The following is a 24717-nucleotide window of genomic DNA, read 5'->3' on the forward strand; positions in this document are numbered from 1 at the left end:
GCAGGCAAGTGCTGCAGGCAACGGGGTTGCCCCAGGGAAGTCCTGAAGGGGACCTCTGGGGGACCGCAGAACATGCTCCAGAGATGTCCTGCCTGAGGGGCCCGGAGGCGAGGGATTATCCATGAACTCCTATTAGATGCTATTTTCATGTCTACTCACATGGGTGTTAACTTCTTGCATAAACAGGCTACTCAGCTCAAAGACAGTAAACAGGCCTGCCCTGAGGTTCCAAAACTGTGAGCCGAGGCACCCAAAGGTGCCACAGAAAATTCATAGGAGAAGATAAGGAGATTTTACTCTTTTGAGGGAAACACAACAACATCTATCCAACCCTCTGTGAGCTTTTAGTCTGAGGCAGCTCACTGTTACAGTTTGAGTTGTGTCTTCCCCCCCAGATTCCTATGTTGAAGTCTTAACCCCAGGACTTTAGAATGTGACCTTATTGGTTTGAATGCCTCTAGTGCTGGGGAGCTCATTCTCTCTCAGGGGAACATACCCCTTCATGAATAGAAAAGGGGACTAGCATGCACTGAGCCCTTGCTGGGTACTAGACTCTGTACAGTCATCATTTCACTTAGTCCTTCCAACTGTACAAGGTGGGCATTACCATTACTATTTATATATGATACATGATGAAACTGAGGCTTGCAGAGGCGAAGTAACTTGACCAGGATCTCATTACCAGTAAATGACAGAGCCAGGGTTTGAACACAGGTCTTTTCTATTCCAAGACCCTTTCTACTTCCAGTTCTAATATGGCTCTGACAGGTGGTCGTTAATAAAAAAGAAATGAGCTAACATTTATTGAGCACTTCCTTTTTGCTAGGCACTGGGCTTCACCTGATTTACTCATTTTGCTTCATCATTGTCCTGTGAGATGGTCACTGAGGGTGCTTAGTGACTAAGTCAGTCTGACCCCAGAACTCATGCCTTTTATTTTTTTAATTTTTATTGGAGTATAGTTGCTTTACAATGTTGTGTTAGTTTCTGCTGTACAGCAAAGTGAATCAATTCTATGTATATGTATATCCCTTCTTTTTTAGATCTTCTTCCATCTAGGTCACCACAGAGCACTGAGTAGAGTTCCCTGTGCTACACAGTAGGTTCTCATTAGTTATTTATTTTATACAAAGTAGTGTATTCATGTCAATCCCAATCTCTCAATTCATCCCACCTCTACTCCCCACCTTGATATCTGTAAGTTTGTTCTCCACATCTTTGTCTCTGCTTTGCAGTTAAGTTCATCTGTACCATTTTTCTAGATTCCACATACAAGTGATATTATACAATATTTTTCTTTTTCTGACTTACTTCACTCTGTATGATCATCTCTAGGTCTACCTATGTCTCTGCAAATGACACTATTTTGCTCCCTTTTATGGCTGAGTACTATTCCATTGTATATATCTCGCATCTTCTTTATCGATTCCCCTGTTGATGGACATTTAGATTGCTTCCATGTCCTGGCTATTGTAAATAGTGTTGCAATGAACATTGGGGTGCATGTATCTCTGTGAATTATGGTTTTCTCCAGGTGTATTCCAAGGAGTGGGATTGCTGGCTCATATGGTAGCAGAACTCATACCTTTTAAAACAACATTTTGCTGTGTATTTCCTCATATTGAGCCTAAACCTTCCTATTCTTTGGGCTCATACAAAACTAGTTGAATTCTTCTTTGCCAAGCCTGTCCCTCAAAGCCATATGAAGACAGCCCTTTGTTCTGCTCAAGGCTGAACATATTTCTCATTCTATCTTATTTTTCTCATTCCCCACCCCATATTCTGAACACAATTCAGTTTATCCTCATCCTTCTGAAAGTGTTTGCTGATGGCTTAATGCTGTCTGCAAAGAAAGCAGGAGGACCAAAACTTCCTATAAAAAGGAAGGTCAGACTCAGTCTTTAGATGATGGCAGGAAAATAATTACTTCCAAGCATCAGCATCTGGAACTACGTGGCTGGGTGTTTTTAATTTTATGTAGAGTCATCTTGCAGCCATGCCTTCTAAAGAGAAGGTGAGGTCATTGTGTGGCTGTGATGATGTCATAATCCTTAGCCACTCAGGGGTTAGAGATAAAAAGAGTCAGATTGATCCAGTGTGAAATAATGCCAAGGATAAAGCACATAAATCAGAATACGTACAATCAATCTGCAGGCTGGAACCTATCCTATAGGGCTACTGGAAGGATTAAATGAATTAATGTATGTAAAGTGCTCAGTAGAACTCCTGGCACAGAACCTGTGATCAATAAATATTAGTATTAATATCTGCTGTGAAATGAACACTGTACTGCAAAAATGACTAATTCTTCCTGGGAATGGGGTGTCAGGACATAATACTAGTTGCCACTTAACTAGGCCTCCTCATGTGCTCAGCCTTTACATAATGATCTGTTTTAACCTTGATACCTGTAGCACAGCTACTTTCCCCATGTGAAAGCGATGGAAGCTAAGCCTCATCCAAGTCAGGTGTTTTATCCAGGCTCATGTGGCTAAGAGGTTGGATTTTAGAGTCAAACAGGTCTGGCTTTGAATTCTAATTCACACACTTTCTGTGGGTCCTTAAGCATATCATTCAATCTCTCTGAACTTCAGTTTTCTAGTCTGTAAAACAGGGTAAGGAAATACCTTCCTTAAAGATGTGCTGTGAGGACTGAGTTAATATATATAAGAAGACAGTGCAACATCTAGCACATTCCAAGCACTTAATTTCATTCACTTCATGGCAACTAGACGGGGAAACAATGGAAACAGTGACAGACTTTATTTTGGGGGCTCCAAAATCACTGCAGATGGTTACTGCAGCCATGAAATTAAAAGAGCTTACTTCTTGGAAGAAAAGCTATGACCAACCTAGACAGCATATTCAAAAGCAGAGACATTACTTTGCCAACAAAGGTCCATCTACTCAAGGCTATGGTTTTTCCTGTGGTCATGTACGGATGTGAGAGTTGGACTATGAAGAAAGCTGAGCGCTGAAGAATTGATGCTTTTGAACTGTGGTGTTGGAGAAGACTCTTGAGAGTCCCTTGGACTGCAAGGAGATCCAACCAGTCCACCCTAAAGGAAATCAGTCCTGAATATTTGTTGGAAGGCCTGATGCTGAAGCTGAAACTCCAATACTTTGACCACCTGATGTGAAGAACCGACTCATTGGAAAAGACCCTGATGATGGGAAAGATTGAAGTCAAGAGGAGAAGGGGATGACAGAGGGTAAGATAGTTGGATGTTATCCCGACTCAATGGACTGTGAGTGTGAGCAAGCTCTGGGAGTTGGTGATGGACAGGGAGGTCTGGGGTCGCAAAGAGTCAGACATGACCGAGCAACTGAACTGAACTGAATGTCATGCACACATAACATATACACGTATACATTTATGTGTGAATATGTGTTGTGTCTGTGAGGGATTTGAAGGATGAGTAGGAATGGTTGTTGGGTGAATAAAACAGAGAAATCGCACAGTAAAATAATTGACGGGTTCAAGGCCCACATGGATCTACCCAACCCAAGGCACTAGAGAATTATGGCAGGACAGGGCAGAGTTTGGAAGGAAAGAGACGCTTGTAGTTAGACGAAGAGAAAGGGTCAAGGTCTTCAGGCCTGAAAGGAAAAGACAAAGTTTGGAGAACGTGGCTCCCTGGCTAGCCGCCAGCTTCCAGCCAGGGGCCCAGCGGCCCGGGAGAGTTCGCGACCCCGCCCCTATTGATCCCAACCAATAGGAAGCCCTCCTCTGGGCGCGCCGTTGCCAGGCGACCGCGTGGGCCCGGGACCGCCGGTTAGCGGCGGTGGCTTTCCCTCCCTCTCGGCTGGCCGCTGCAATCCTAGGATGGATTTCCGGGGGCCCCTCCATGGGTCCCCTCAGACTTTTTCAGCGGAGTTTTATTTTTTTAGTTTCATATTTTATTTTTGTTTCTAGAAGACAAAGCTGTCCCCGTCCCAAACGTGGAAAAACATAAAAGTTTGTGACTTTCTAAAAAGTAAGTCCGGGGCTTGCCTGATTTCACCCCGCGGCGGCTTCCTTATCTTGTTGGTAGGAAACCCAGGAAGACTTACTTTTCCAGTTAATTCCTCCCCAGTCAGAAACCTGTCTGGAGTCTCATTAGGACCTGTGAGTCAGGGAGAAATTGCTGGAAAGCCCTTGACACCAGTGACTGCTGATGTAGAAGATTCTGGGGGAGAAAACAAAACAAAACCTTCCCTGCTGGACACAGTTTAGCCTGAAGGATTTCCAAGATGACCAAAATCACCAAGAAGATGCAGAATGCCCCTGCCTCCGGGGCCCTCTTTCCCTTTTTTGCCTCAGCTCTCCTAACACAGGTGAGTCTCTTGTCTCTTTGTGAAAGCAGTCGTGTTTTCAAGACGAAAAATAGAAATTAGCCTCCAGACCAATCAGGGACATCAGGAGAAAGAAGAGTCAGGGGGTAATTAAATTGTGACACATCCCTATTGCTATCAGTGGTTGGTTACTCGTGAAGAATGAAAATGCCAGCCAGAACGGGGAGCTGGGTTATCGTATTAGCTAGTAATTCCAAAATGATGGAATAAATCGGCAGTGACACTGTAGAACATCAGGAAAAAATTAAGATGAATTGTAGGTTTGCCATCGCAGAAATTATTTTCAGAGATCCGCAGTGCTTGGGGTACGTGCACATCCTCTCTCTTCGTAGAGAGGCTACAGAGTCTTTGGGGTTTGAAGCCTGACTTGGCGTCTCACCAGCTATTGAGATGAGTTGCTTAGCATCTCTGAGGCTTTATTTGCTCCTGTCTATGAAATGTGAACAGGAACATCAAGTAGGCAGAAACAGTGTGAGGACTCAGTAAGATATGGAAATTGTTTAGGGTGATGCTGACACTTGATCATGAATGTATGGGACAAGAAATACTGTTGTTGGTTTGAAAGACAAATCAAAAATGAGTATGTGTTTAGTGCTGGGCATCAAATTGTTTCTGGTTTTTAATGATCAGAACTGGGCGGGCCAGTTATGTCTGTCTGTGTTAAACGTGTCTTTGTTATTGTATCTGCAAACCCCCATGTTTACCCCTACGTTGGCCAAGGTAGGTGAACAGTGGGAGGGGAGCAGAGCCTATTACTGGCCTTCTGTGGGCCACCCGCACTGGTATATCTTGTGGCTCAAGGTCCTGTCCCAGGAAGGAGGGCTTTGAAAAAAGTCAAGGCACAGAAGAGAGTTTAAAACTCACCTGTGCTTATGTAGTGATCCAAAGCGTTCCTGAGCTCCTACTTTCCAAGGATTGACACAGCTCTGTGCAGCCTTCACTGTTCAGCCCTCTTACTGAGTTCCCTCTGAAATATGCAGTCTTTACCAGTGTCTCCTCTGGTTTCAGAATGCTACACGGAAATGGGTTTTATGCAGAGCAACCCCCTCTGGGAATGAACTTCCCAGCATAGCAATGAGAGAAGGGAAGGAAGTAGATATTTCAAGAATCAGTAGTGAGTGTGAGCACATGGCCAGTGGACCCAAATAGCCTGGCTTGAACCCTGGATCTGCCTCTTTGCAGCCCTGTGACCTTGAGCAAGTTACAGAACTTCTCTGCTCCAGTGTTGCTTGTCTGTAAGATGGGGATATCATAGGACCTCCTCTTGGGATTGCTGTGAGCATGCTCTGATATGTCCAAAGTTGAAGAACAGCATCTTAGGTCGTTAGCACTTCCTAGATTTTTGTTACATGGTTGTTTCATTCATTTAGTGAACATGTTGAATTTCTCTTGTGTGCTAAATACCTGCTCTTGTAAAATTTAAAACTTGCCTAAATATTCACAATCTGTAGTGTGTATGTTGGGGCAGGAAGTAAAAGAGATAAACAGTTGACTGTAATGCAATGTGATAAATGGTATGGGAGGGATGTATCATTGGGTGTAGTGGGAATGCAGGGGACAGGTAATTCAGGCTCGTGTGTGTGTGTGTGAGAGAGAGAGAGAGAGAGAGAGAGGTCATGTAACCAGGTTTTCCATCTTGGGTTAGAGACATTGGGGAAAGTGGAGGAGGACGCAGAGGTTGAAAAGACCATCTCTGTCTTGAGAGGAGTGTAGATAGGACTCTGGAAGGTCAAGAGCAGGGAAGCAGGCTTCCAGGCATCTGTTGGATAAACAAGACCTCAGGCACAAAACCACGGAAATCCTGCTGCCCACACCCCACTGCCTAGGAAATAATGAAGACCCTAGGGTGTCCCTGGCTGACATTTGAAATATCATGCCTTTAGAAATTTCAACTTTTTAGAGCTACTGTAAAAGCATTGATTGCTTCCCTGGTGGCTCAGTGGTAAAGAATCACCCTGCCAATATAGGAGACACAGGTTCAATCCCTACGTAAGAAGAATCCCCTAGAGAAGGAAATGGCAACCCATTCCAGTATTCTTGCCTGGAAAATCCCATGGACAGAGGAGCGTGGCAGGCTACAGTCCATGGGGCTGCAAAGAGTCAGACACGACCTAGTGACTAGACCACTAAACCACAACAAATGCCAGGCAGCCAGGTGTCCAGTGAGGCGTGATTTGAGGAAGAATCTGGCTTCTCAGGGGAGGAAGGTGAGATCAGCTGGGCTTAATGGGAATGCCACTTCCTGCCCTGTGCTGGTGTGATGGGTGACACCTGGCGGCAACTCCCAAAAGTGTCCTGAAGCCCTCTGGCTGTTTTTCTTCTCCTGGGGTTGAAAGTTGCTTTATCATAACCAATGTTACAATGGAACCTTTCTCTGCACAGCATCTTCATGTAGATTTTTCGGTGGAGGGAGGGAGTGTAAATAATGTGTGCAAATCCTCTGCTTGAATGTCTTATTGAGGAAACCGTCTAGCCTGCCCTAAATCAGACGCCCTAATCTGTTTAAGAAGTTCCTTGTCCCTTGTCCTTTTGTTTCTCAAGGAAGCAAAAGAGAAGTTTAATGGGATTAGCCATGGGGGAGGGAGGGAGCAGAGCATATGTAGATTACCATGGGTCCACATTTTCTTCTTTGGAAGAGACTGAAACAGAGGAGGGCACTTCAGACACCTTCTCCATGTTCTAGAATGGAAATGTAGGGATGGCATTTGGCAAAAACTATATAAAGGCATGGAATCCTTTATAGAAGCTCTGTCTCTGGGTGGCAGAGGGACAAGAAGCATCCTTAGTTTGGGCAGACACTGAAACAGGCAGGAGTTAGACTGGGTGCTTCAGTGAATCCTAGCTTTGTGATTAAAAGAGCAGATTCTTCAGCAAACAATATGGGTTCGGACCCCAACTCTGACACTCAATTATGTTGTGGGTCCTTGAACAAATCAGTGCCTCTCTGTGCCTCAGTTTCCTCCTCTGTGAAGTGGGCACCTTGTATTTGATCTAAGGCATCTTCCATTTCAAGAGGCATCACCATTTTCTGCGTATGCCAACAAGAAACAAAACTGACTAAATTATGCCCTACTTTCAATTATAGGAAGTACCCCAGTTTCAGAGATGCTGAAATGAGGAAAGAAAATGCACATCTTAGAATAGAGGAAATCCAGCTAAAAATGTTCCAGTCTCATAGGGTTTTGTGGGGATTAGATGAATTAATATGGGTAAAGCTCTTAAAACAGGGCCTGGCGCAGAGTAAATACTAGGAAATGTTAGCCATTATGACACTGTTGCTTAATCTTTTAATTGACTCTGTGATAGAGATGTAGTTATTACAACCCCCCCACCCCCACCCCCACTTTGCACCTGAATAGACTGAGGCTTGAAGAGCCCCAGGGTCTAGTTCTCTGCTGAGAGGTAAGTTGGCAGATTCAGGAAGATGGAGGCAAGCTATATACAGTCCCATCTAAGGAGACCTTGGCCTGAGCATCACCGTCCTGCACCCACTACCATCCACCCCAATGGTGAGAATGGAGTTGCCCAGGGCAGCTCTCAGAAGTTCAGCCCACCATCCAGTCGGGCTATCTGAAATCAAACAAGCACGGGTTTCCTCCAACAAGAGAAACCTTGACTCCAACATAATACATTTCCACCGCAAACATGAAGCGATTTTCCTCTTTGTTCAGTTAAGAGAAATTGTGGCCTGAAGTGGTAACGTGGTGAGTCACTGGTCTTTGTTCGAAGTGGGCTCAGCACTGGGTAATTTCTCTAGTCTCTAATCACGGAGACTACGCCCCCTGCCCTGAATCAGTGATTACCCTGAAAAATGAAATAAATGAGAGATCTGAAGACCACTTGAGATTCAGTTCTAAAAAATCCCAGCCAGCTGCACCTTCATTTTTATCATCACTCATGACTTTTAGGCCAGGAAGATAGCAACGAGTCCTTTTTTCTCCCCAAGGGATTCTTCTGGCTCCATTGTTACTGCATGGAGACAGTTGCAGAATTCGAGTTGTTGCTTTGTTTTGTTTTCTTTCTGCCCTGAAGCTCTGGACTGGTGATGTTTGCCTCAGCGAATATGGCTGTGTCTAATCGCAGACCCACGTGACAGTCGGCTCCCTCCGTGATAAATCAGGGTGCCAGGAAGGCATGTGTTCATTACCTTCTGACATGGGAAGAACGATAGGCACTTTCTTTATGCTGGACAAAATGAAGTGAGTTCTTTGTCTCATCTGTGAAGAAGCAGCTGCTGAGCATGGAGAGGTGAGGGTGGGGATGGGAGAGGAGCAGTAGAAGAAACCCATCAGAGTCTAATTGATATGATGCAAGCTTAGTGACAGGGTAAGTTCTCTGCCTTTGAAATCAGACAAGGTGGTCTCGAATGCACTCTTTGACCCTAATGTGAGGTTCTGTGAAATGGCCTGAATAATAATAGGGTCTACCATGTAGATCTTTTGAAAGGATTAAATAAAATAATGCGTCTGAAATACTGAGCATGGCACTCAGTACACAGTGAACTCCTTAGTAGGTGATGACAGTTGTATGACTCATGCTCCTTTGTCTTCTCTGACTGGACACGTGTGCCTCCATCACTGTTTTGAAGATAGACCAGATGTGAAGCCTGAAGGAAGCTGAGCATTAACTGTAAAGTCGCAGACTGGGATCCATCATTAGTGATGCCAAGTCCCAGTTTAAGGGTAGAAGGGAAGAAGCAGGCCTAGGGATATTTCTAAGAACTTGTGTGAGAGTATATTTTTATGGAGATCAAGCCAGTCCTAAAGGAAATCAGCTCTGAATATTCATTGAAAGGACTAATGCTAAAGCTTCAACACTTTTGGCCATCTGATGTGAGGAGCCGACTCATTGGAAAAGACCCCGATGCTGGGAAGGATTGAAGGCAAGGAGAGAAGAGGGCAGCAGAGGGTGAAATGGTTAGATAGCACCACCGACTCAATGGACATGAACTTGAGCAAGCTCTGGGAGATAGCGGAGGATGGGGAAGCCTGATATGCTGCAGTCCATGGGGTCACAAAGAGTTGGACGCAACTTAGTGACTGAACAGCAACAACATCAGCATAATTTTGTGAAGGATGAGATGCCTTGCAGGAGAGAGTTCATCCTGATGGCAGAAATGCATGACCCAGTTAAAAAATCCTAGTTGTAGGAAAGGGAGTGCCAGTGCCCTTAAGTGTGATTTAAATCCCTTGGCTTTAACTTTCAGCCCAGTCTCATTACTCATGTTTGAATCCTATGGAGAGACAGAAACGGTTTAAAAAAAAAGAAAACCTTATGTATCAATTAGGATCATTCTTGGCTGCAAGTAAGAGAAAAAACTCAAAAGCAGTGACCTAAACAAATGTGAATTTATTTTTCTTATGTGAGAAGTCTGGAGGTATATGCCCACTGGCATTGGTTCAAGGAGGAACTTATTAATGTTAAGACTGGCAGGTCCTTTTCCTTCATGGTCATAGAATGGCTACCTCATCTCCACCCATTACATTCATATTCCAGTAGAAAGAGAATAAAATGGAGGGTAAGAACTATTTTTGTCTTTCTAATGAGGCAAACAAAGACTTTCCAGGAAAATTCCCAGCGTGTTTCCTCTTATGTCTCATCTGCTAGGGTACTGCCACCTGTCTTTTATTAATTGCAAGAATGGCTGAGGGTGGAAAAAAAAAAAAGAATGGCTGGGAAAGTGTGTGTCTATCCTGAGTGTGGAAAAGCAGGAGCAAGAGAGAGGTGAAAGTATTGGAGATGGGGGTCAGGTTGACTGATCAGCAATAACTAGCACAAATGACTTCACAAAAACTCAGATATTGGGGGTCCCAAGCAATACAGTAACCTGAAAAAAAGAGAGAGAGACAGCTCTTAGCCTGTACCACAACTGTTTAGGGATGTCAAAGGCCTTTGTCCAGAGTGGTACTTTAAAAAACAGCGCAGAATCCACTGAAGGGCTGAGGGGGTCAGGATAAGGGGGAAGTCACCAAGCGAAACATTCATTCACTACTATTTACTGAGCTCCAGATGTGTGCTAAGTGTAATTCTAGGTGTTGAGGATACCTAGAAGTGAAAAAGACAATCACATGGAACCACCTTCCAGAAACTGAAAAATATAGGGAGTCAGATGAAAAGAGATCCAAGATAGTGGACTGTCTTTATTCCTTTGACTCCCTTCTGTTTTCATCATTTGGAGAGTGGGTGGGGGGGAGGCGCTTAAAGAATCAATCTCTGGACAAGCCTTTGCACAACCATAGAAAGAGACCTGTCCTTGACCCCTTGTCAGCATTCCTGCAGCCTCTGAAGACTCAGCCGTCATCTGCTCAGTTCAAAAGCTGCAGAATCCACGTGGGGTTCAGTGGCAAGTAGCACTTACATAAAATCTGACAGAAGCCAATTAAACCTTTCTTGGACTGAACAAATCAACATATTTTTCTCAAAGATCTTTCTGACAGTTAAATTCAAAATCATAATCACCAGTAATGGGATACCTTCTATCATGAGATGGTGGCATTTTCCCTTCTGAATTCCTGTTTTCAAACTCTGCTGAAAAAATTTCTTGCAGGCTCAATTTTGATCTGATGTATTTCTGTCTAAGTTGGAATTTATGCAGTCGGAAGTTGTATTTAATAACTCAAAAGTTAGCTCTGTTTGGAGATCTGCCTCTGCCTGCAAGTGTAGAAGCGCTTTGGGATTTCTGGATTTCACTAAGTGGGAAGATTATACAGTTGGCATGATTTCTGGAATGGGTTCAGTGTTGTCAGGGGCTTCAAGGGGTCCACGGCTGGCTGCAGCTCAGTGGCAGAAAGAATGGAAAGTAATGCCCCATTGTAGCCTGGTACAGCGGAGAAGGCAGTGGCACTCCACTCCAGTACTCTTGCCTGGGAAATCCCATGGACAGAGGAGCCTGGTGGGCTGCAGTCCATGGGGTCGCTAAGAGTCGGACACGACTGAGTGACTTCACTTTCACTTTTCACTTTCATGCATTGGAGAAGGAAATGGCAACCCACTCCAGTGTTCTTGCCTGGAGACTCCCAGGGACAGCGGAGCCTGGTGGGCTGCCGTCTATGGGGTCGCACAGAGTCGGACACGACTGACGCGACTTAGCAGCAGAGTAGCCTGGTGCAGGGTCAGTTTGACCCTCTGAGATGTCAATTAAATGCATAGGACAGGTGTTTTGGATGCATTAATATGAATCAGACTTGGGGGCTTCTCTCAAGAAATCCACAATTCTGTTGGAGAGAAAATGCATAAATAACCATGAATCAAAATGGCAAATAAGTCAAAAAGAAAGGTGAAAAATATATTAGAGTTGGAGATAAAAGCAAGTTCTATCATGGGAAGAAAGGTGCAGTGAAGCCATCTGACCTGCTGTTGGCTGGATGTGGACTTGGGGTGATACAAGACACTGAATCGTGGCTGGATTTTCTTATTTTCTAATGCATCAGGGTGAGGTGGAGTTTGTTGCTGTTCTCCCCCAAGGAACAGGTTCTTTCTTGATGCCCTGTTGGACAAAAGGCTGTTCCACAGAGCTCCAGCAGGTAAATCTTTCCATGCTCTTCTCTTCCACACACGAAGTTACCCAAGTTTCTATCCTGGGGGGTTTTCAAATTAGGGAGGATTTAGCTCCATGAGTTCCCATTAAATCTTTCAATAACTGAAAAGTTCTAATGTTTTACTTCCTTTAAGTCTATGAATTTCAGCAGAACAGGGTTTCTCAACCTTGACTCTGTTGCCATTTGGGGCCGATGGGCTGCCCTGTGCATTGTAGGATGTTGAGCAGCACCCCTGGTCTCTAGCCACTAGATGCCAATTGTGACAACCACAAATGCGTTGATATTAGCAAATGTCCTCTGGGACCAGAGTCACCTTGGGTTGAGAACCACGGCAGTGCAGGACCACCCAAGTCCTGAGTACCTTTCCCCAGCTGAATGGTGAAACGTTCCCCATTTTAATAAATGATGCCGTTGTGTACCCAGGTGTTCAGGCAGAAACCTGAGCTTCATCTTTGCTTTCTCTCTCTTTGTCATCTCTCATGTTCAATCAGCTGCCTCAGGGCAGGCACTCTGTGGACACTGCCTCCTTCCCCAAGGTCACTACCTGATCCAGGATGCCTTCATCTCCATCTCTAGCCTGGACTATTCCACCAGCCTCCCAACTGCCCCCTTTACCTTCAATCTGACCTTCTTCCAACCCATTCTCTTTCATTACAAGTGTGATATTGTCATTTCCCTGGTTAGAACAATTAATGGCCCTCAAAATGAAGATGATTATGTTTAATAAGGTTTAAAAGGCTCTGCATGATCTAGTCCCCGCTGGCTTTTCCAGCTCCATCTTTCATTACTTGGTCTACTTGGAAGTCACACTGGGTTTCAAAGGTGCTGTACCTTCCATCTTCTTCCTCCTTGTAGAACTTTCTCCCCTTCCCCTCCTCCCCACAAGAAACTGTAGTTTTCCACGGCAAGATGTTTCCAGGGCTCCAAACAGCAGTGGAATGGATGTGGCCCTTGCTGGGAATTAGGAGGTCAGTTTGGAGTATGAGCTCTCTTGCTACATAGCTGTATGACCTTGGGCAAATCACTTCACCTCTGTAGTTTCTTCATATTCATATGCAGAACCAAGAACCCCAACCTCACAGTCTGGGGGTATCCTCCTTGCTATGTGACTCCAGAGAGCAAATAATGGCTGCCACTTATTGAGCATCTATTATGCCACTACTGTGTTCTGCATATTTTATTTAAGTTAGCTCTTCAGTCCCGTGGGGCAAATGCTATCATTACCCCTGTTTGTAGAGATAAGAAAACTGAGGCTTGGAGAGATTTTGTGACTTGCCCAGAGATACCCAGACACGTAGGTGATAGGATTTGAATCCAGGACCAACTAACTAGAGAAATTCTATGCTCTTAAGATCAGCCTGCCTGCCTGCAGTAAGAAGGAGCAGTAGACGAGCATCTCTCTAAAAGGAGCATCTGTCAGTCGAATTTTTAAAGAGTATATTCAGGAAGTCTCCAGCAGAAAAAGGAAAGTGCCAATTTTAGCTGTAGGTGATGTAAACAAGAATGTGACTGTGCCCCGTGACCACAGACAAGGATATTTGCATTTTCTTGAGCTCTTGCTAAAATACGCCAGTGAGCTTTTCTGGAAGAGAAGCACAGCTGGGGACAAGGAGGAGCAAGGGTGGGGGGAACTCCTGTTTGTGGCTTAGATGCATCTTTCTAAAGAATGCTCATTTCAATGAAGGTTTATCAGCCATTTCTAATTAGAGTCGCATTTCTAAGAAAGGCATATTTTGATGCTGGGTCAGTACACTGTCAAGACCTGCTAGATAAAATGGCAAGGAAGACAGGCCCAGCTAATGAGGAATGAGGTTCTGGGGTGTGTGTGGCTGAGATGTTGATCATTGTAAACAGTTTAATTGATTTGAATAATTTGGATAAATATCTAGTTAAATGGATTTAGTCTAAATCCAAGCTCTGACCTGCTGAATTATTTATTTCCTACCAAAAGGAAAAAATAACCCCACATCATAATTGCCTGTTAATTTGTCTGGTCCCACCAGTAGATTTCGAGCTCATTGAAGGGAAAGGACCCTGCCTTGCTCACAAGTCTATGCCCAGAGCCTAGCACAGTGCCTGGTGCAGGATTTAAGTTCAGTATGAGAATAGTCTGTATTCTCAGGACCAAGGATAGCTCTGCATGGCAAGCGAGGCATCACATCCCCCAGGGTAACTGTAAATTTCACTTAGAAAAAGGCTGTATGTGTTTTACGCACCAGTACATCCCCAGCACATACTGGGTGCCCCATAAAGAGAGATGACATTCTAACATTTGCTATGTGTATGACTGGGGGCAAGTTGCTCTCCGTGTCTCAGTAACTTTGTCTCACATACAGAAATAATAACAACTCTGGCTTTGGAGGCTTGTTGGGAGGATCAATGAGATAATACTAAGGAAAGCCCCTGGCAGATAATAGGTGCTCACTGAATGCTCTCTCTTCATGTTTCCACTTAGGGGTTGAAGCCATTGGCTCCCCAAAATATCAAGCATTAAAACATTTAAATACTGACATTTCCAGAGATGATGACTCTCGTGCCGATCATTTTTTATACATTCAGGAAATGGCAGCCAAAAGGGTAACATGACTGAAATGTATTATTTCCAAGGGCCCTTGAAGCAAATGCCCAAGCGGCAATTAGCACATGGTTGTCCCCTGTGTTGCTCTTGCTTATTGGCTGATCCCATCCTCTACTAATCAGACTGCTTCTCTGGTATTTTTAGACCTTCTTAAAAAGTTCTCTCAAAACTCAGGAAGCAGACGGATACCAGGGAATCTGAGAACATGAATCTGGCATTCTCGTAGGAAATTAACATGGTGGATGTGGAGGAGCATTCCACGGGTCCAGGGGAGCTGGCATGGGCAGCCTGATGATTCTTTAACCCTGACCAGTCTTCTCACCTTTTCCCTCCCTGCCTCAAACCAACAAATAACCCTGCCTGTTCCCTTTTTACTGCAGCTCCAGGGCTTGGGATTTAAATTGTCTCAGTAAAAGGATTAATTCTTGAGCTTCCTAGTCTGGCCAGACAAACCCTTGTCAGGGTTGATTGACTTAGCACCTGGGTCACAGATCATTCCAGGGTCTGAGTCCTGCTTGCACTGTTGCTCACCTGCTCTGTGACCTTAGGCTATCTGCTTCTCCTCTCTGATGAACTGACCAATTCCATTCACTCTACAACACTGAGAGGTAGGCAATATTTACCACACTTTGCAGGTGAGGAAACAGAGGCTAAGAGAGCTACCCTCCATCTTGCCGCCCTGCCCCAGAAGCACGACCCAGCCTGCTTCTGTCCTCTGGGTTTTCCCCGAGGTTATCAGAGACCAGCTCGCCAGCCCCCACCTGCAGGGGTCACATTTTATGCTCTTGAGCATCACAGCATCTGGTCTCTCATTTGAGCTGAAGGATGCAGCCGCCTCCTCTCTTTGGGTTCACGATTCAAAGCATCCCAGCAGCTGCTGTCAAGTCACTGCACAAGTCTCTTTCCCTTTCCACTCTCTGTTTTTATATTCTCAGCGTGGGGATACAAATGGAGAGTCCTATGTGCTCCTCCTGCTACCTCGAAAATGCCTTCCAGGTGGTCTTTCTGACCTTCTTTTGGAGTCTGATGTCTGGCATCTTAGATCCACACAGGGACACTTTGTACTGTCCTGCAACCTGTTTTACTTGTTATCCTACCATTTACTGAGGATTCAGAATGTACCAGGTGATTTATATTTGTAAATTTGTCTTACTTGAGACTTTATGACAACCCCATGATGAAGGTGTTGTCCCCTTCATTTTATAGCTGAGAAAACTGAGGCTCAAAACCAGACCAGTCTGGCTCCAAAGTCCCATTTTGTTTTCCCCTCTCTGCATGGGGCCCAGAGCTGCTACTCTTTTATTTGCTGAGATGGAGACTTGGCTTCACTTTCAAGCCCCCAAATTTAGGTCCGAACTGTGCTCCCCCAGCCCGCACCCTCCCCATTGCAGAAGCCCTTCTGAGCTCATCAGACATTATGGGAGCATCCTGGGGCGGGGCGGGCGGGGGGATGTCACGATGTCCACATAAGTCACTTCAAATGCAGCCATCTCTCAGTTCCTCGCAAAACAAAGGGGCCCCTTTTCTTCCTTTTTATTGTTAGAACCTGGTCCTACTGCAAATCGACTTGAAACTAGACCTCGCCTGCCTGTGAAGGAAGAGAGCCCCTTCTGGCACCTAAAGGACCTGAATTTAGCCCGTGGTAGGGCCCTTAATGAAGTGGGTGAGGAGGTTGGTTAGAAGTCAGACGCCCTCTAAGCACCCAGCCCTGATTCAGGGAGAATCAAAAAATGTCACAGTCCACAGAGAGCAGTTTTCGCTTCACCACAGATTTGGAGGCTGTGCGTAAAGGGTCTGTCTTCTCTCGCTTCGTCCTCCCTCCACCCTCCTCCCCGCTTCCTCTCTGCTCTCTCCCCCCACCCCTCTCCCCTTTGCATCCTGAAACCTAACAGTATTTGCTAGCTCCTCCTGTGCTTCCTTTTAGCTCCTTTAATTATTATAGCAATTTCATCTGTTGAAAAAGAGAAAAAGGAAAAAAAAAAACCCCAGGACAGCCTGGCCACTTGGACACCGAGGGCAGGGAGCGGTTCAGACCAACTGCCAAGCCATCCAGTCCTGCAGGCTCTTGGTTTCATTAATGTTCTTTCATCTGCCCTAGACTGTAATGGGAGGCTGGTCTGTGATTGTGTACTTTAGGTAAATAGATCGTTAGGTAAGATTGATAGCAGAGCGGAGCAGTCCAGGTAATGTTTTAAGCCCAAAGCAAAAGAGCACAAGGGTGTCTCCAGCCGTAAATGACAGGACCACAATTCATGCAGTTTCCGTCAAGGGTGTGTCGGGGGCATTTTCAGCACAAATGGCCACTTTCTGAAGGTTTGTTTTTCCTGCCTTCACAAAGGGAGGCTTGCTTTTTCAGCCAGACACAGAGCCATAAGCCTTCAGGCAAATGAAGGGTTTGTTTTGATAATGAACTTGATATCGAGTTACAACTCATTAATATAGACCACACAATGTTATTGCAGCTAATTTCTTCATTTTACAAAGCCTGGTTCTCAACAAAGCATATTATTGGCCCCAAATGAATTAAAAAATAAAAAAAGAGTAGATGCCACAAAGGCTCAGCGGGTTCAAGGCAGAAATGGCACAGCTGTGTGCAGAACGTGAATGCGCCAGCGGCGGCTGCCGCCGATTCTGCCAGGGTCATGAGGCACTCAGACTTGGGCTTTGTATTCAAGGAGAGGTAGACGTTAGAGCACTGGAACCAAAGCCAAAGCATTCCTCTCTTGTGTTCAGGAGGCAGTATAACCCAGACCAACGCATTTCCCAGAAGATGGGGACTCGTCACCCAGAATCAGAGTCTTTGAGAAACCTTGAAGGGCGTTTCGGCAGCTTTCTGCCCCGAGCCAAAGAACGAGATGGTAACGTGTTCTGTCGGATGAGCCCTGGTTCTGCTGCTGCCCAGCTGTGTGACCTGAGGCACAGCACCACCTTCCATTCCAAGCCTCAGTTTTCTCAAGTGCAGTGGGGATAAAGATAGTCCCCAGGAGTCTCCCTCTGAGAGAGGGCTGGCCAGACGTAGGTGCCAAACTTAGGCGTGGTCTGATCCTCTACACTCTCTTCCCAGTTGCTATCAGGCAGTTCTTCCACTCAGCAAGCTTCCTCTGACCCCCTCCCTTGTCTCTTTTCTCCTCAGTTGTGCGGGGTGCCACGGTCATAGCCCTCATCACGCACCTGCTCACAGGTCTGCACCACCACTAACAGAGGGCCACCGACAAGGGACCATCATTAATCTTTGTGTTCAGTATATACAGCCACTGTTTGAGGCACACCTATTATGTGCCAGCCTCATGGAAGACAAGTGATAAATGTGTGTTGACTGAATTCATCCAGCATCTTCTGCAAAGAGAGGACCTGTTATCTCCTTGTACATCTACTTGCTCTGAACAACACAAATCCTATTTAAAATGTGTTGCTGGAATTCCCTGGCAGTCCAATGGTTAGGACTCCACAGTTTCACTGCTGAGAGCATGGGTTTGATCCCTGGTCAGGGAACTAAGATCTTACAAGCCATACGACATGGCCAAAATAGCCAAAAAAAAATTGTTGCTTGTGGTATTTTTTAAAATTTCCACTCCTTGCCTATGGGTTTTCTGTTAATTCTAGAAGTCTACTTCTGGGGATATGGTCTCCTTGCCATCTTTGGTGAAATCCTTTTGAATACCTGAGCACACTGAAGCTCTGTGGAAGTCTAGCTTTCCTTAGGTACTGCACCCATCGCTTTATTATTTGAACTATGCATATTCATTTTTATTTCATTCATAGTTGTTAATTCATATCCATTTCCTTCATTTCATTCAAAATTTCGTTTTCTAGCCTTGCCCACCCTTCTAGCACACGTTTCTTTCTAGAGACCTTGCCCATGAGGGCATATCACTCTTTCACCAAATCTTTAGAACATTTCTGTTTAAAGTCTAGTAAGGAATGTGATGAGAATTCTCTTCCTTCCCAATACAATACCAACTTTCAGGTACATACATTTTGGTCACCTTTCCCCAAAGTTTCCTTCAGGGTTTCCTCCTCTGTTGGTTCCTTGTCTGTTTTTCAGTAGACTCCTGTATCTGTACGGAGGTTAAATTTTGGGAAATGCAAATGAGAAATACATTTTGGGTTTATAGCAGAGGCCTGAAAACTGGCCTCTCACCACTGAAATACCTTGCATCAGGACCAATTTTGCAATTTCTCACATTCACCTGTGTGTTCTGAAGCCTTTTACACTATTAGATTTTTTTTCCTAAATCATTTTATTCTCACTCAAATGCTTTAAAATTTTTTTCTTGAAGTATACATAGAAATGTATATAGATATGTGTACACTTTGCTGAGTTTTTACATGGTGAAAAGATCCATTCTTCTTCTTCACCAGAATCAAGATGTAAAGCATTACCAGACCCCCGCAGTGGTAATCCTCTTCCTGACGTCTGTCCCCATCAGTATGTTTCGCCTGTTTTTCAGTATATGTAAATGGAATCATACAGTACATACATTTTGGGATCTGGCTTCATTTGTCTATTATGAGATTCATTTATGTTTTCATGTGTAATTGTCATTTGCTCATTCTCACTGCGGCTGTATCGTGTTCTTATGTGTGAATATACTACAATTTATTTTCCATTTACCCACTGAAGGACTTTTGGGTGCTGTAGTTTCGGAGGGAGAAGGGGATGGAATTATTACAAAAATGCTGTTATGAATGTTTTTTGTACGTCTTTTCGGGAACAAATGTTCTTGAATATACACACACACACACACACATTCTTGAAGATAGAAAAGTAGGTGGGTAGATGTTGATGAATCACTAAGTTGTATCCAACTCTTGTGACCCCATGGACTACAGCACACCAGGTGCCTCTGTCCTCTACTGTCTCTTGGAGTTTACTCAAATTACTGTCCATTGAGATGGTGATGCTATCTAACCATCTCATCCTCTGCCTCCTCCTCCTTTTGCCTTCAGTTTTTTCAGCATCAGGGTCTTTTCCATGAGTCTCCTCTTTGCATCAAGTGGCCAAAGTATTGGAGCTTCAGCATTAGTCCTTCCAATGAATATTCAGGGTTAATTTCCTTTAGAATTGACTGGTTTGATCTCCTTGCTGTCCAAGGGACTTTCAAGAGTCTTCTCCAGCACCACAGTTCAACAGCATCAATTCTTAGGCGTTCATCCTTCTTTACAGTCCAACTCTCACATCTGTGCATGGCTACTGGAAAAATCATAGCTTTGACTACATGAACCTTTGTCAGCAAAGTGATGTCTCTACTTTTTAATATGCTGTCTAGGTTTGTCATAACGATCTTTCCAGGGAGCAAGCATCTTTTAATTTCATGGCTGCAGTCACTGTCTACAGTGATTTTGAAGCCCACAAAAATAAAACCTATCACTGTTTCCACTTTTTACCCCTTCTATTTGCTGTGACTTGATGGGACCAGATGCTGTGATCTTAGTTTTGTGAATGTTGAGTTTGAAGCTAGCTTTTTCACTCTCTTCTTTCACTCTCTTCTTTCACCTCATCAAAAGGCTCTAGTTCCTCTTCATGAGGTGGTACTATTAGAGTGATATCATCTGCATATTTGAGGTTGTTGATATTTCTCCCTGGCAATCTTGAACCCAGCTTGTAAGCCTTCCAGCCCGGCATTTCGCATGATGTACTCTGCATAGAAGTTAAATAAGTGGGTGATGATATACAGCCTTGTCATACTCCTTTCCCAATTTTGAACCAGTCAGTTGCTCCATGTTCTGTTCTAACTGTTGCTTCTTGACCCACATACAAGTTTGTTTCTCAGGAGAAAGGTAAGGTGGTCTGGTATTCCCATCTCTTTGAGAATTTTCCACGGTTTGTCATGATCCACACACTCAAAAGCTTTAGTGGAGTCAATGAAGCAGAAGTAGATGTTTTTCTGGAATTCCCTTGCTTTCTCCATGATCCAGTGAATGTTGACAATTTGATATCTGGTTCCTCTGCCTTTTCCAAACTCAGCTTTTACATCTGGAATTTCTCTGTTCACATATTGCTGAGGCCTAGCTTGAAGAATTTTGAACATAACTTTGGGAACATGTGAAATGAGTGTAATCTTAATGGTAGTTTGAACATTCTTTGGCATTGCCCTTCTTTGGGATTGGAATGAAAATTGATTTCCAGTCCTGTGGCCACTGCTGAGTTTTCCAAATTTGCTGGCATAGTGAGTGCGTCACTTTAATAGCATCATCTTTTAGGATTTGAAATAGCTCAGCTGGAATTCCATCACCTCCACTAACTTTATGCTTCCTAAGGCCCACTTGACCTCACACTCCAGGATGTCTGGCTGTACATGAATGACCACACCATCGTGGTTATCTGAGTCATTAAGACCATTTTTGTACAGTTCTGTGTATTCTTGTCACCTTTTTAAAATCTCTTCTGCTTCTGTTAGGTCCATACTGTTTCTGTCCTTTATTGTGCCCATCCTGCATGAAATGTTCCCTTGATAGATCCAGTTTTCTTGAAGACATCTCTAGTCTTTCCCATTCTATTATTTTCTTCTACTTCTTTGCATTGTTCATTTAAGAAGACCTTCATATCTCCCCCTGCTATTCTCTGAAACTCTGCATTCAGTTGGGTATATTTTTCCCTTTCTCCCTTGCCTTTTACTTCTCTTCTTTGCTCAGTTCAGTTCAGTCGCTCAGTCATGTCTGACTCTTTGCAACCCCATAGATTGCAGCATGCCAGGCTTCCCTGTCCTTCACCAACTCCTGAAGCTTGCTCAAACTCATGTCCATAGAGTCAGTGATGCCACCCAACCATTTCATCTTCTGTCATCCTCTCCTCCTGCCTTCAGTCTTTCCCAGCATCAGGGTCTTTTCCAATGAGTCAGTTCTTCGCATCAGGTAGCCAAAGTATTGGAGTTCCAGCTTAAACATCAATCCTTCCAATGAATATTCAGAACTGATTTCCTTTAGGATTGACTGGTTGGATCACCTTGAAGTCCAAGGGAGTCTCAAGAGTCTTCCCCAACACCACAGTTCAAAAGCATCAGTTTAGGCGCTCAGCTTTCTTTACAGACCAACTCTCACATCCATCCTCAGATATGCACATAGCACCACACTTATGGCAGAAAGCGAAGAAGAACTAAAGAGCCTCTTGATGAAAGTGAAAGAGGAGAGTGAAAAAGTTGGATTAAAGCTCAACATTCAGAAAACTAAGATCATGGCATCGGGTCCCATCCCTTCATGGCAGATAGATGGGAAGACTATGGAAATAGTGACAGACTTTATTTTTGGGGGCTCCAAAATCACTGCAGATGGTGACTGAAGCCATGAAATTAAAAGAAGCTTACTCCTTGGAAGGAAAGTTATGACCAACCTAGACAGCATATTAAAAAGCAGAGACATTACTTTGCCAACAAAGGTCCATCTAGTCAAAGCTATGGTTTTTCCAGTAGTCATGTATGGATGTGAGAGTTGGACTATAAAGAAAGCTGAGTGCTGAAGAATTGATGCTGTTGAACTGTGGTGTTGGAGAAGACTCTTGAGAGTCCCTTGGACTGCAAGGAGATCGAACCAGTCCATCCTAAAGGAAATCAGTCCTAAATATTCATTGGAAGGACTGATGCTGAAGCTGAAACTCCAATACTTTGGCTACCTGATGTGAAGAACTGACTCATTGGTAAAGGCCCTGATTTTGGGAAAGATTGAAGGCAGGAGGAAAGGGTAACAACAGAGGATGAGATGGTTGGATGGCATCACAGACTCAATGGACACGTGTTTGAGTAAATTTGGGGAGTTGGCGATGGACAGGGAGGCCTGGTGAACTGCAGTTTTTGGGGTCATAAAGAGTCAGACATGACTGAGCAACTGAACTGAACTCATATCCATACATGACTACTGGAAAAACCATAGCTTTGACTAGATGGACCTTTTTTGGCAAAGTAATGTCTCTGCTTTTTAATATGCTGTCTTTTTAATATGCTTCTTTCCTCAGCTATTTGTAAAACCTCCTCAGATCACCACTTTGCCTTCTTGCGTTTCTTTTTCTTTGGAGTGGTTTTGGTCACTGTCTCCTGTTCAGTGGTACCAACCTCTTTCCATAGTTATTTAGGCACTCCATCTTCTAGATCTAATCCCTTGAATCTATTTATCACCTCCACTGTATAATCATAAAGGATTTGATTTTGGTCATACCTGAATTGCCTAGCGGTTTTCCCTACTTTATTCAATTTATGCCTGAATTTTGCAATAAGGAGCTGATGATGTGAGCCACAGTCAGCTCCAGATCTTGTTTTTGCTGATTGTATAGAACTTCTCCATCTCTAGCTGCAAAGAACATAATCAATCTGATTTCGTTATTGACCATCTGGTGATGTCCATGTGGAAAGTCATCTCTTGTGTTGTTGGGAGAAGGTGTTTGCTATGACCAATGTGTTCTCTTGACAGAACTCTGTTAGCCTTTGCCCTGCTTCATTTTGTACTCCAAGACCAACTTGCCTATTTCTCCATGTATCTCTTGACTTCCTACTTTTGCATTCCAGTCCCCTATGATGAAAAGGATAGCTTTTTTTTTTTCTTTTTCTTTTTGGTATTAGTTCTAGAAGGTCTTGTAGGTTTTCATAGAATGAATCAACTTCAGATTCTTCAGCATCAGTGGTTGGGACATAGACTTGGATTACTGTGATGTTGAATGATTTGCCTTGGAAACGAACTGAGATCATTCTGTCATTTTTGAGATTGCACACAAGTACTGCATTGTATACTCTTTAGTTGACTATGAAGGCTACTCCATTTCTTCTAAGAGATTCTTGCCCACAGTAGTAGATATAATGGTTATCTGAATTAAATTTTCCCATTCCCATGCATTTTAGTTCACTGATTCCTAAAATGTTAATGTTCACTCTTGCCACCTTGTGCTTGACCACATGCAACTTACCTTGGTTTCTAAACGTAACATTCTGGGTTCCTATGCAATTTCTTTACAGCATTGGACTTTGCTTTCACCACCAGACACATCTACAGCTGAGCGTCATTTCCACTTTGGCTCAGCCACTTCATTCTTTCTGGAGCTATTAGTAATTGCCCTCCACTTTTCTCCAGTAGCCTATTGGACATTTTACGACCTGGGGGACTCATCTTCCAGTGTCACATTTTTTGTCTTTTCATACTGTCCATGGGGTTTTCCAGGCAATAATACTGGAGTGGTTTCCCATTTCCTCCTCTAGTGGACCACATTTGGTCAGAACTCTTCACTAGGCCTATCTGTCTTGGGTGGCCCTGTACAGCTTGGCTCATAGCTTCATTGAATTACCCAAGTCCCTTTACCACAGCAAAGCTGTAATCCATGAAGGGGAGGTCAATAGACAGACAGATGCTTATCACACTTATAATTTGTTAGAAATCTTTCCATTTCTATTGACAGAAACAAACTCATACAAGAGAAAAAGAAAAAGACAAAGGAATTAGTGGGTCACATTATAGAAGACTCTAGGGGATGTGGCTTTAGTTATAGCAGTATTCAGGAGCTTAGATAAAGTCACTGGGAATCTGCCTGTTTTCATTGTTCCTGTTTTCACCTGTGGTGGTTCCATCCTAAGGCAAGAAGTCTCCACTGAGTGTCAGAATGGCCATTAGCAGCTCCAGGCTGAAGTTCCTCTGGTTTCGTAATAGCAGGAAAAAAGCTTTTCTTTTTTGAATGAACCATCCTGAGTTATCCACTTGGGTATTGCCCACCCCTGGAACCCAGAGAACTAAAGTCACCCACACCTGAACCACACACTGAGGAACAGCATTAATCCTGCAATTTTTAAAACTAGACAGCCTAAAATCTTCAGCAGCAGCAGAGTCAAATAACGTCATGTATTGGGTTGGCCAAAAAATTTGTTTGGGTTTTTCCATAGATGTTACAGAAAGACCTGAATGAACTTTTTGGCCAACCTGATACATGCATCCTATAGAATATTATGTAGCCACAAAAAATAAGGTCCATCCATATGTATAGACACAGAAACCTGACTGTTATGTATAGTTTGGGGGAAGGGTTAAACGATTGTTTTATGTACAGTATAATGAGTGTGGTCATGTAATTTATTATCTACAATGGATACTTATCAGGGTGAAAGGGGGTACTGTAATTATTTACACTGGCACAACATGTATAAATCGAGATGGTCCTGGGCAAACATATATGAACAATAACCAGAATTATAATTATTTAAATGTCTATATATCTGTGTCTGTCTATCTATCTGCCTATTTATCTTTGTTTGTTTTAATAAAGGCATTGAGGTTGACCCTAGGAAGTGTGAGAAA

The 24717-nt window shown here is 43.8% G+C and overlaps 1 protein-coding gene across 7 annotated transcripts in view; it reads left to right on the forward strand.

Annotated features, from left to right (window-relative positions):
- Positions 1 to 3777: 3777 nt before the first annotated feature.
- Positions 3778 to 24717, forward strand: part of CCDC60 (coiled-coil domain containing 60) — a 177229-nt gene continuing 156289 nt past the window's right edge. For all 7 annotated transcript variants that reach the window (XR_011467445.1, XR_011467442.1, XR_011467443.1 and 4 more), the window contains exon 1: positions 3778 to 4317. Coding sequence is in view for 1 of the 7 variants with exons in the window: in XM_070386131.1 (XP_070242232.1) it covers positions 4234 to 4317 (84 nt within the window). In the remaining 6 variants the exon portion in view is untranslated. The remainder of the gene's footprint in view (positions 4318 to 24717) is intronic.

The sequence above is a fragment of the Bos mutus genome, chromosome 17 (assembly GCF_027580195.1).
Source record: "Bos mutus isolate GX-2022 chromosome 17, NWIPB_WYAK_1.1, whole genome shotgun sequence".
In the NCBI taxonomy this organism is placed as follows: Eukaryota; Metazoa; Chordata; class Mammalia; order Artiodactyla; family Bovidae; genus Bos; species Bos mutus.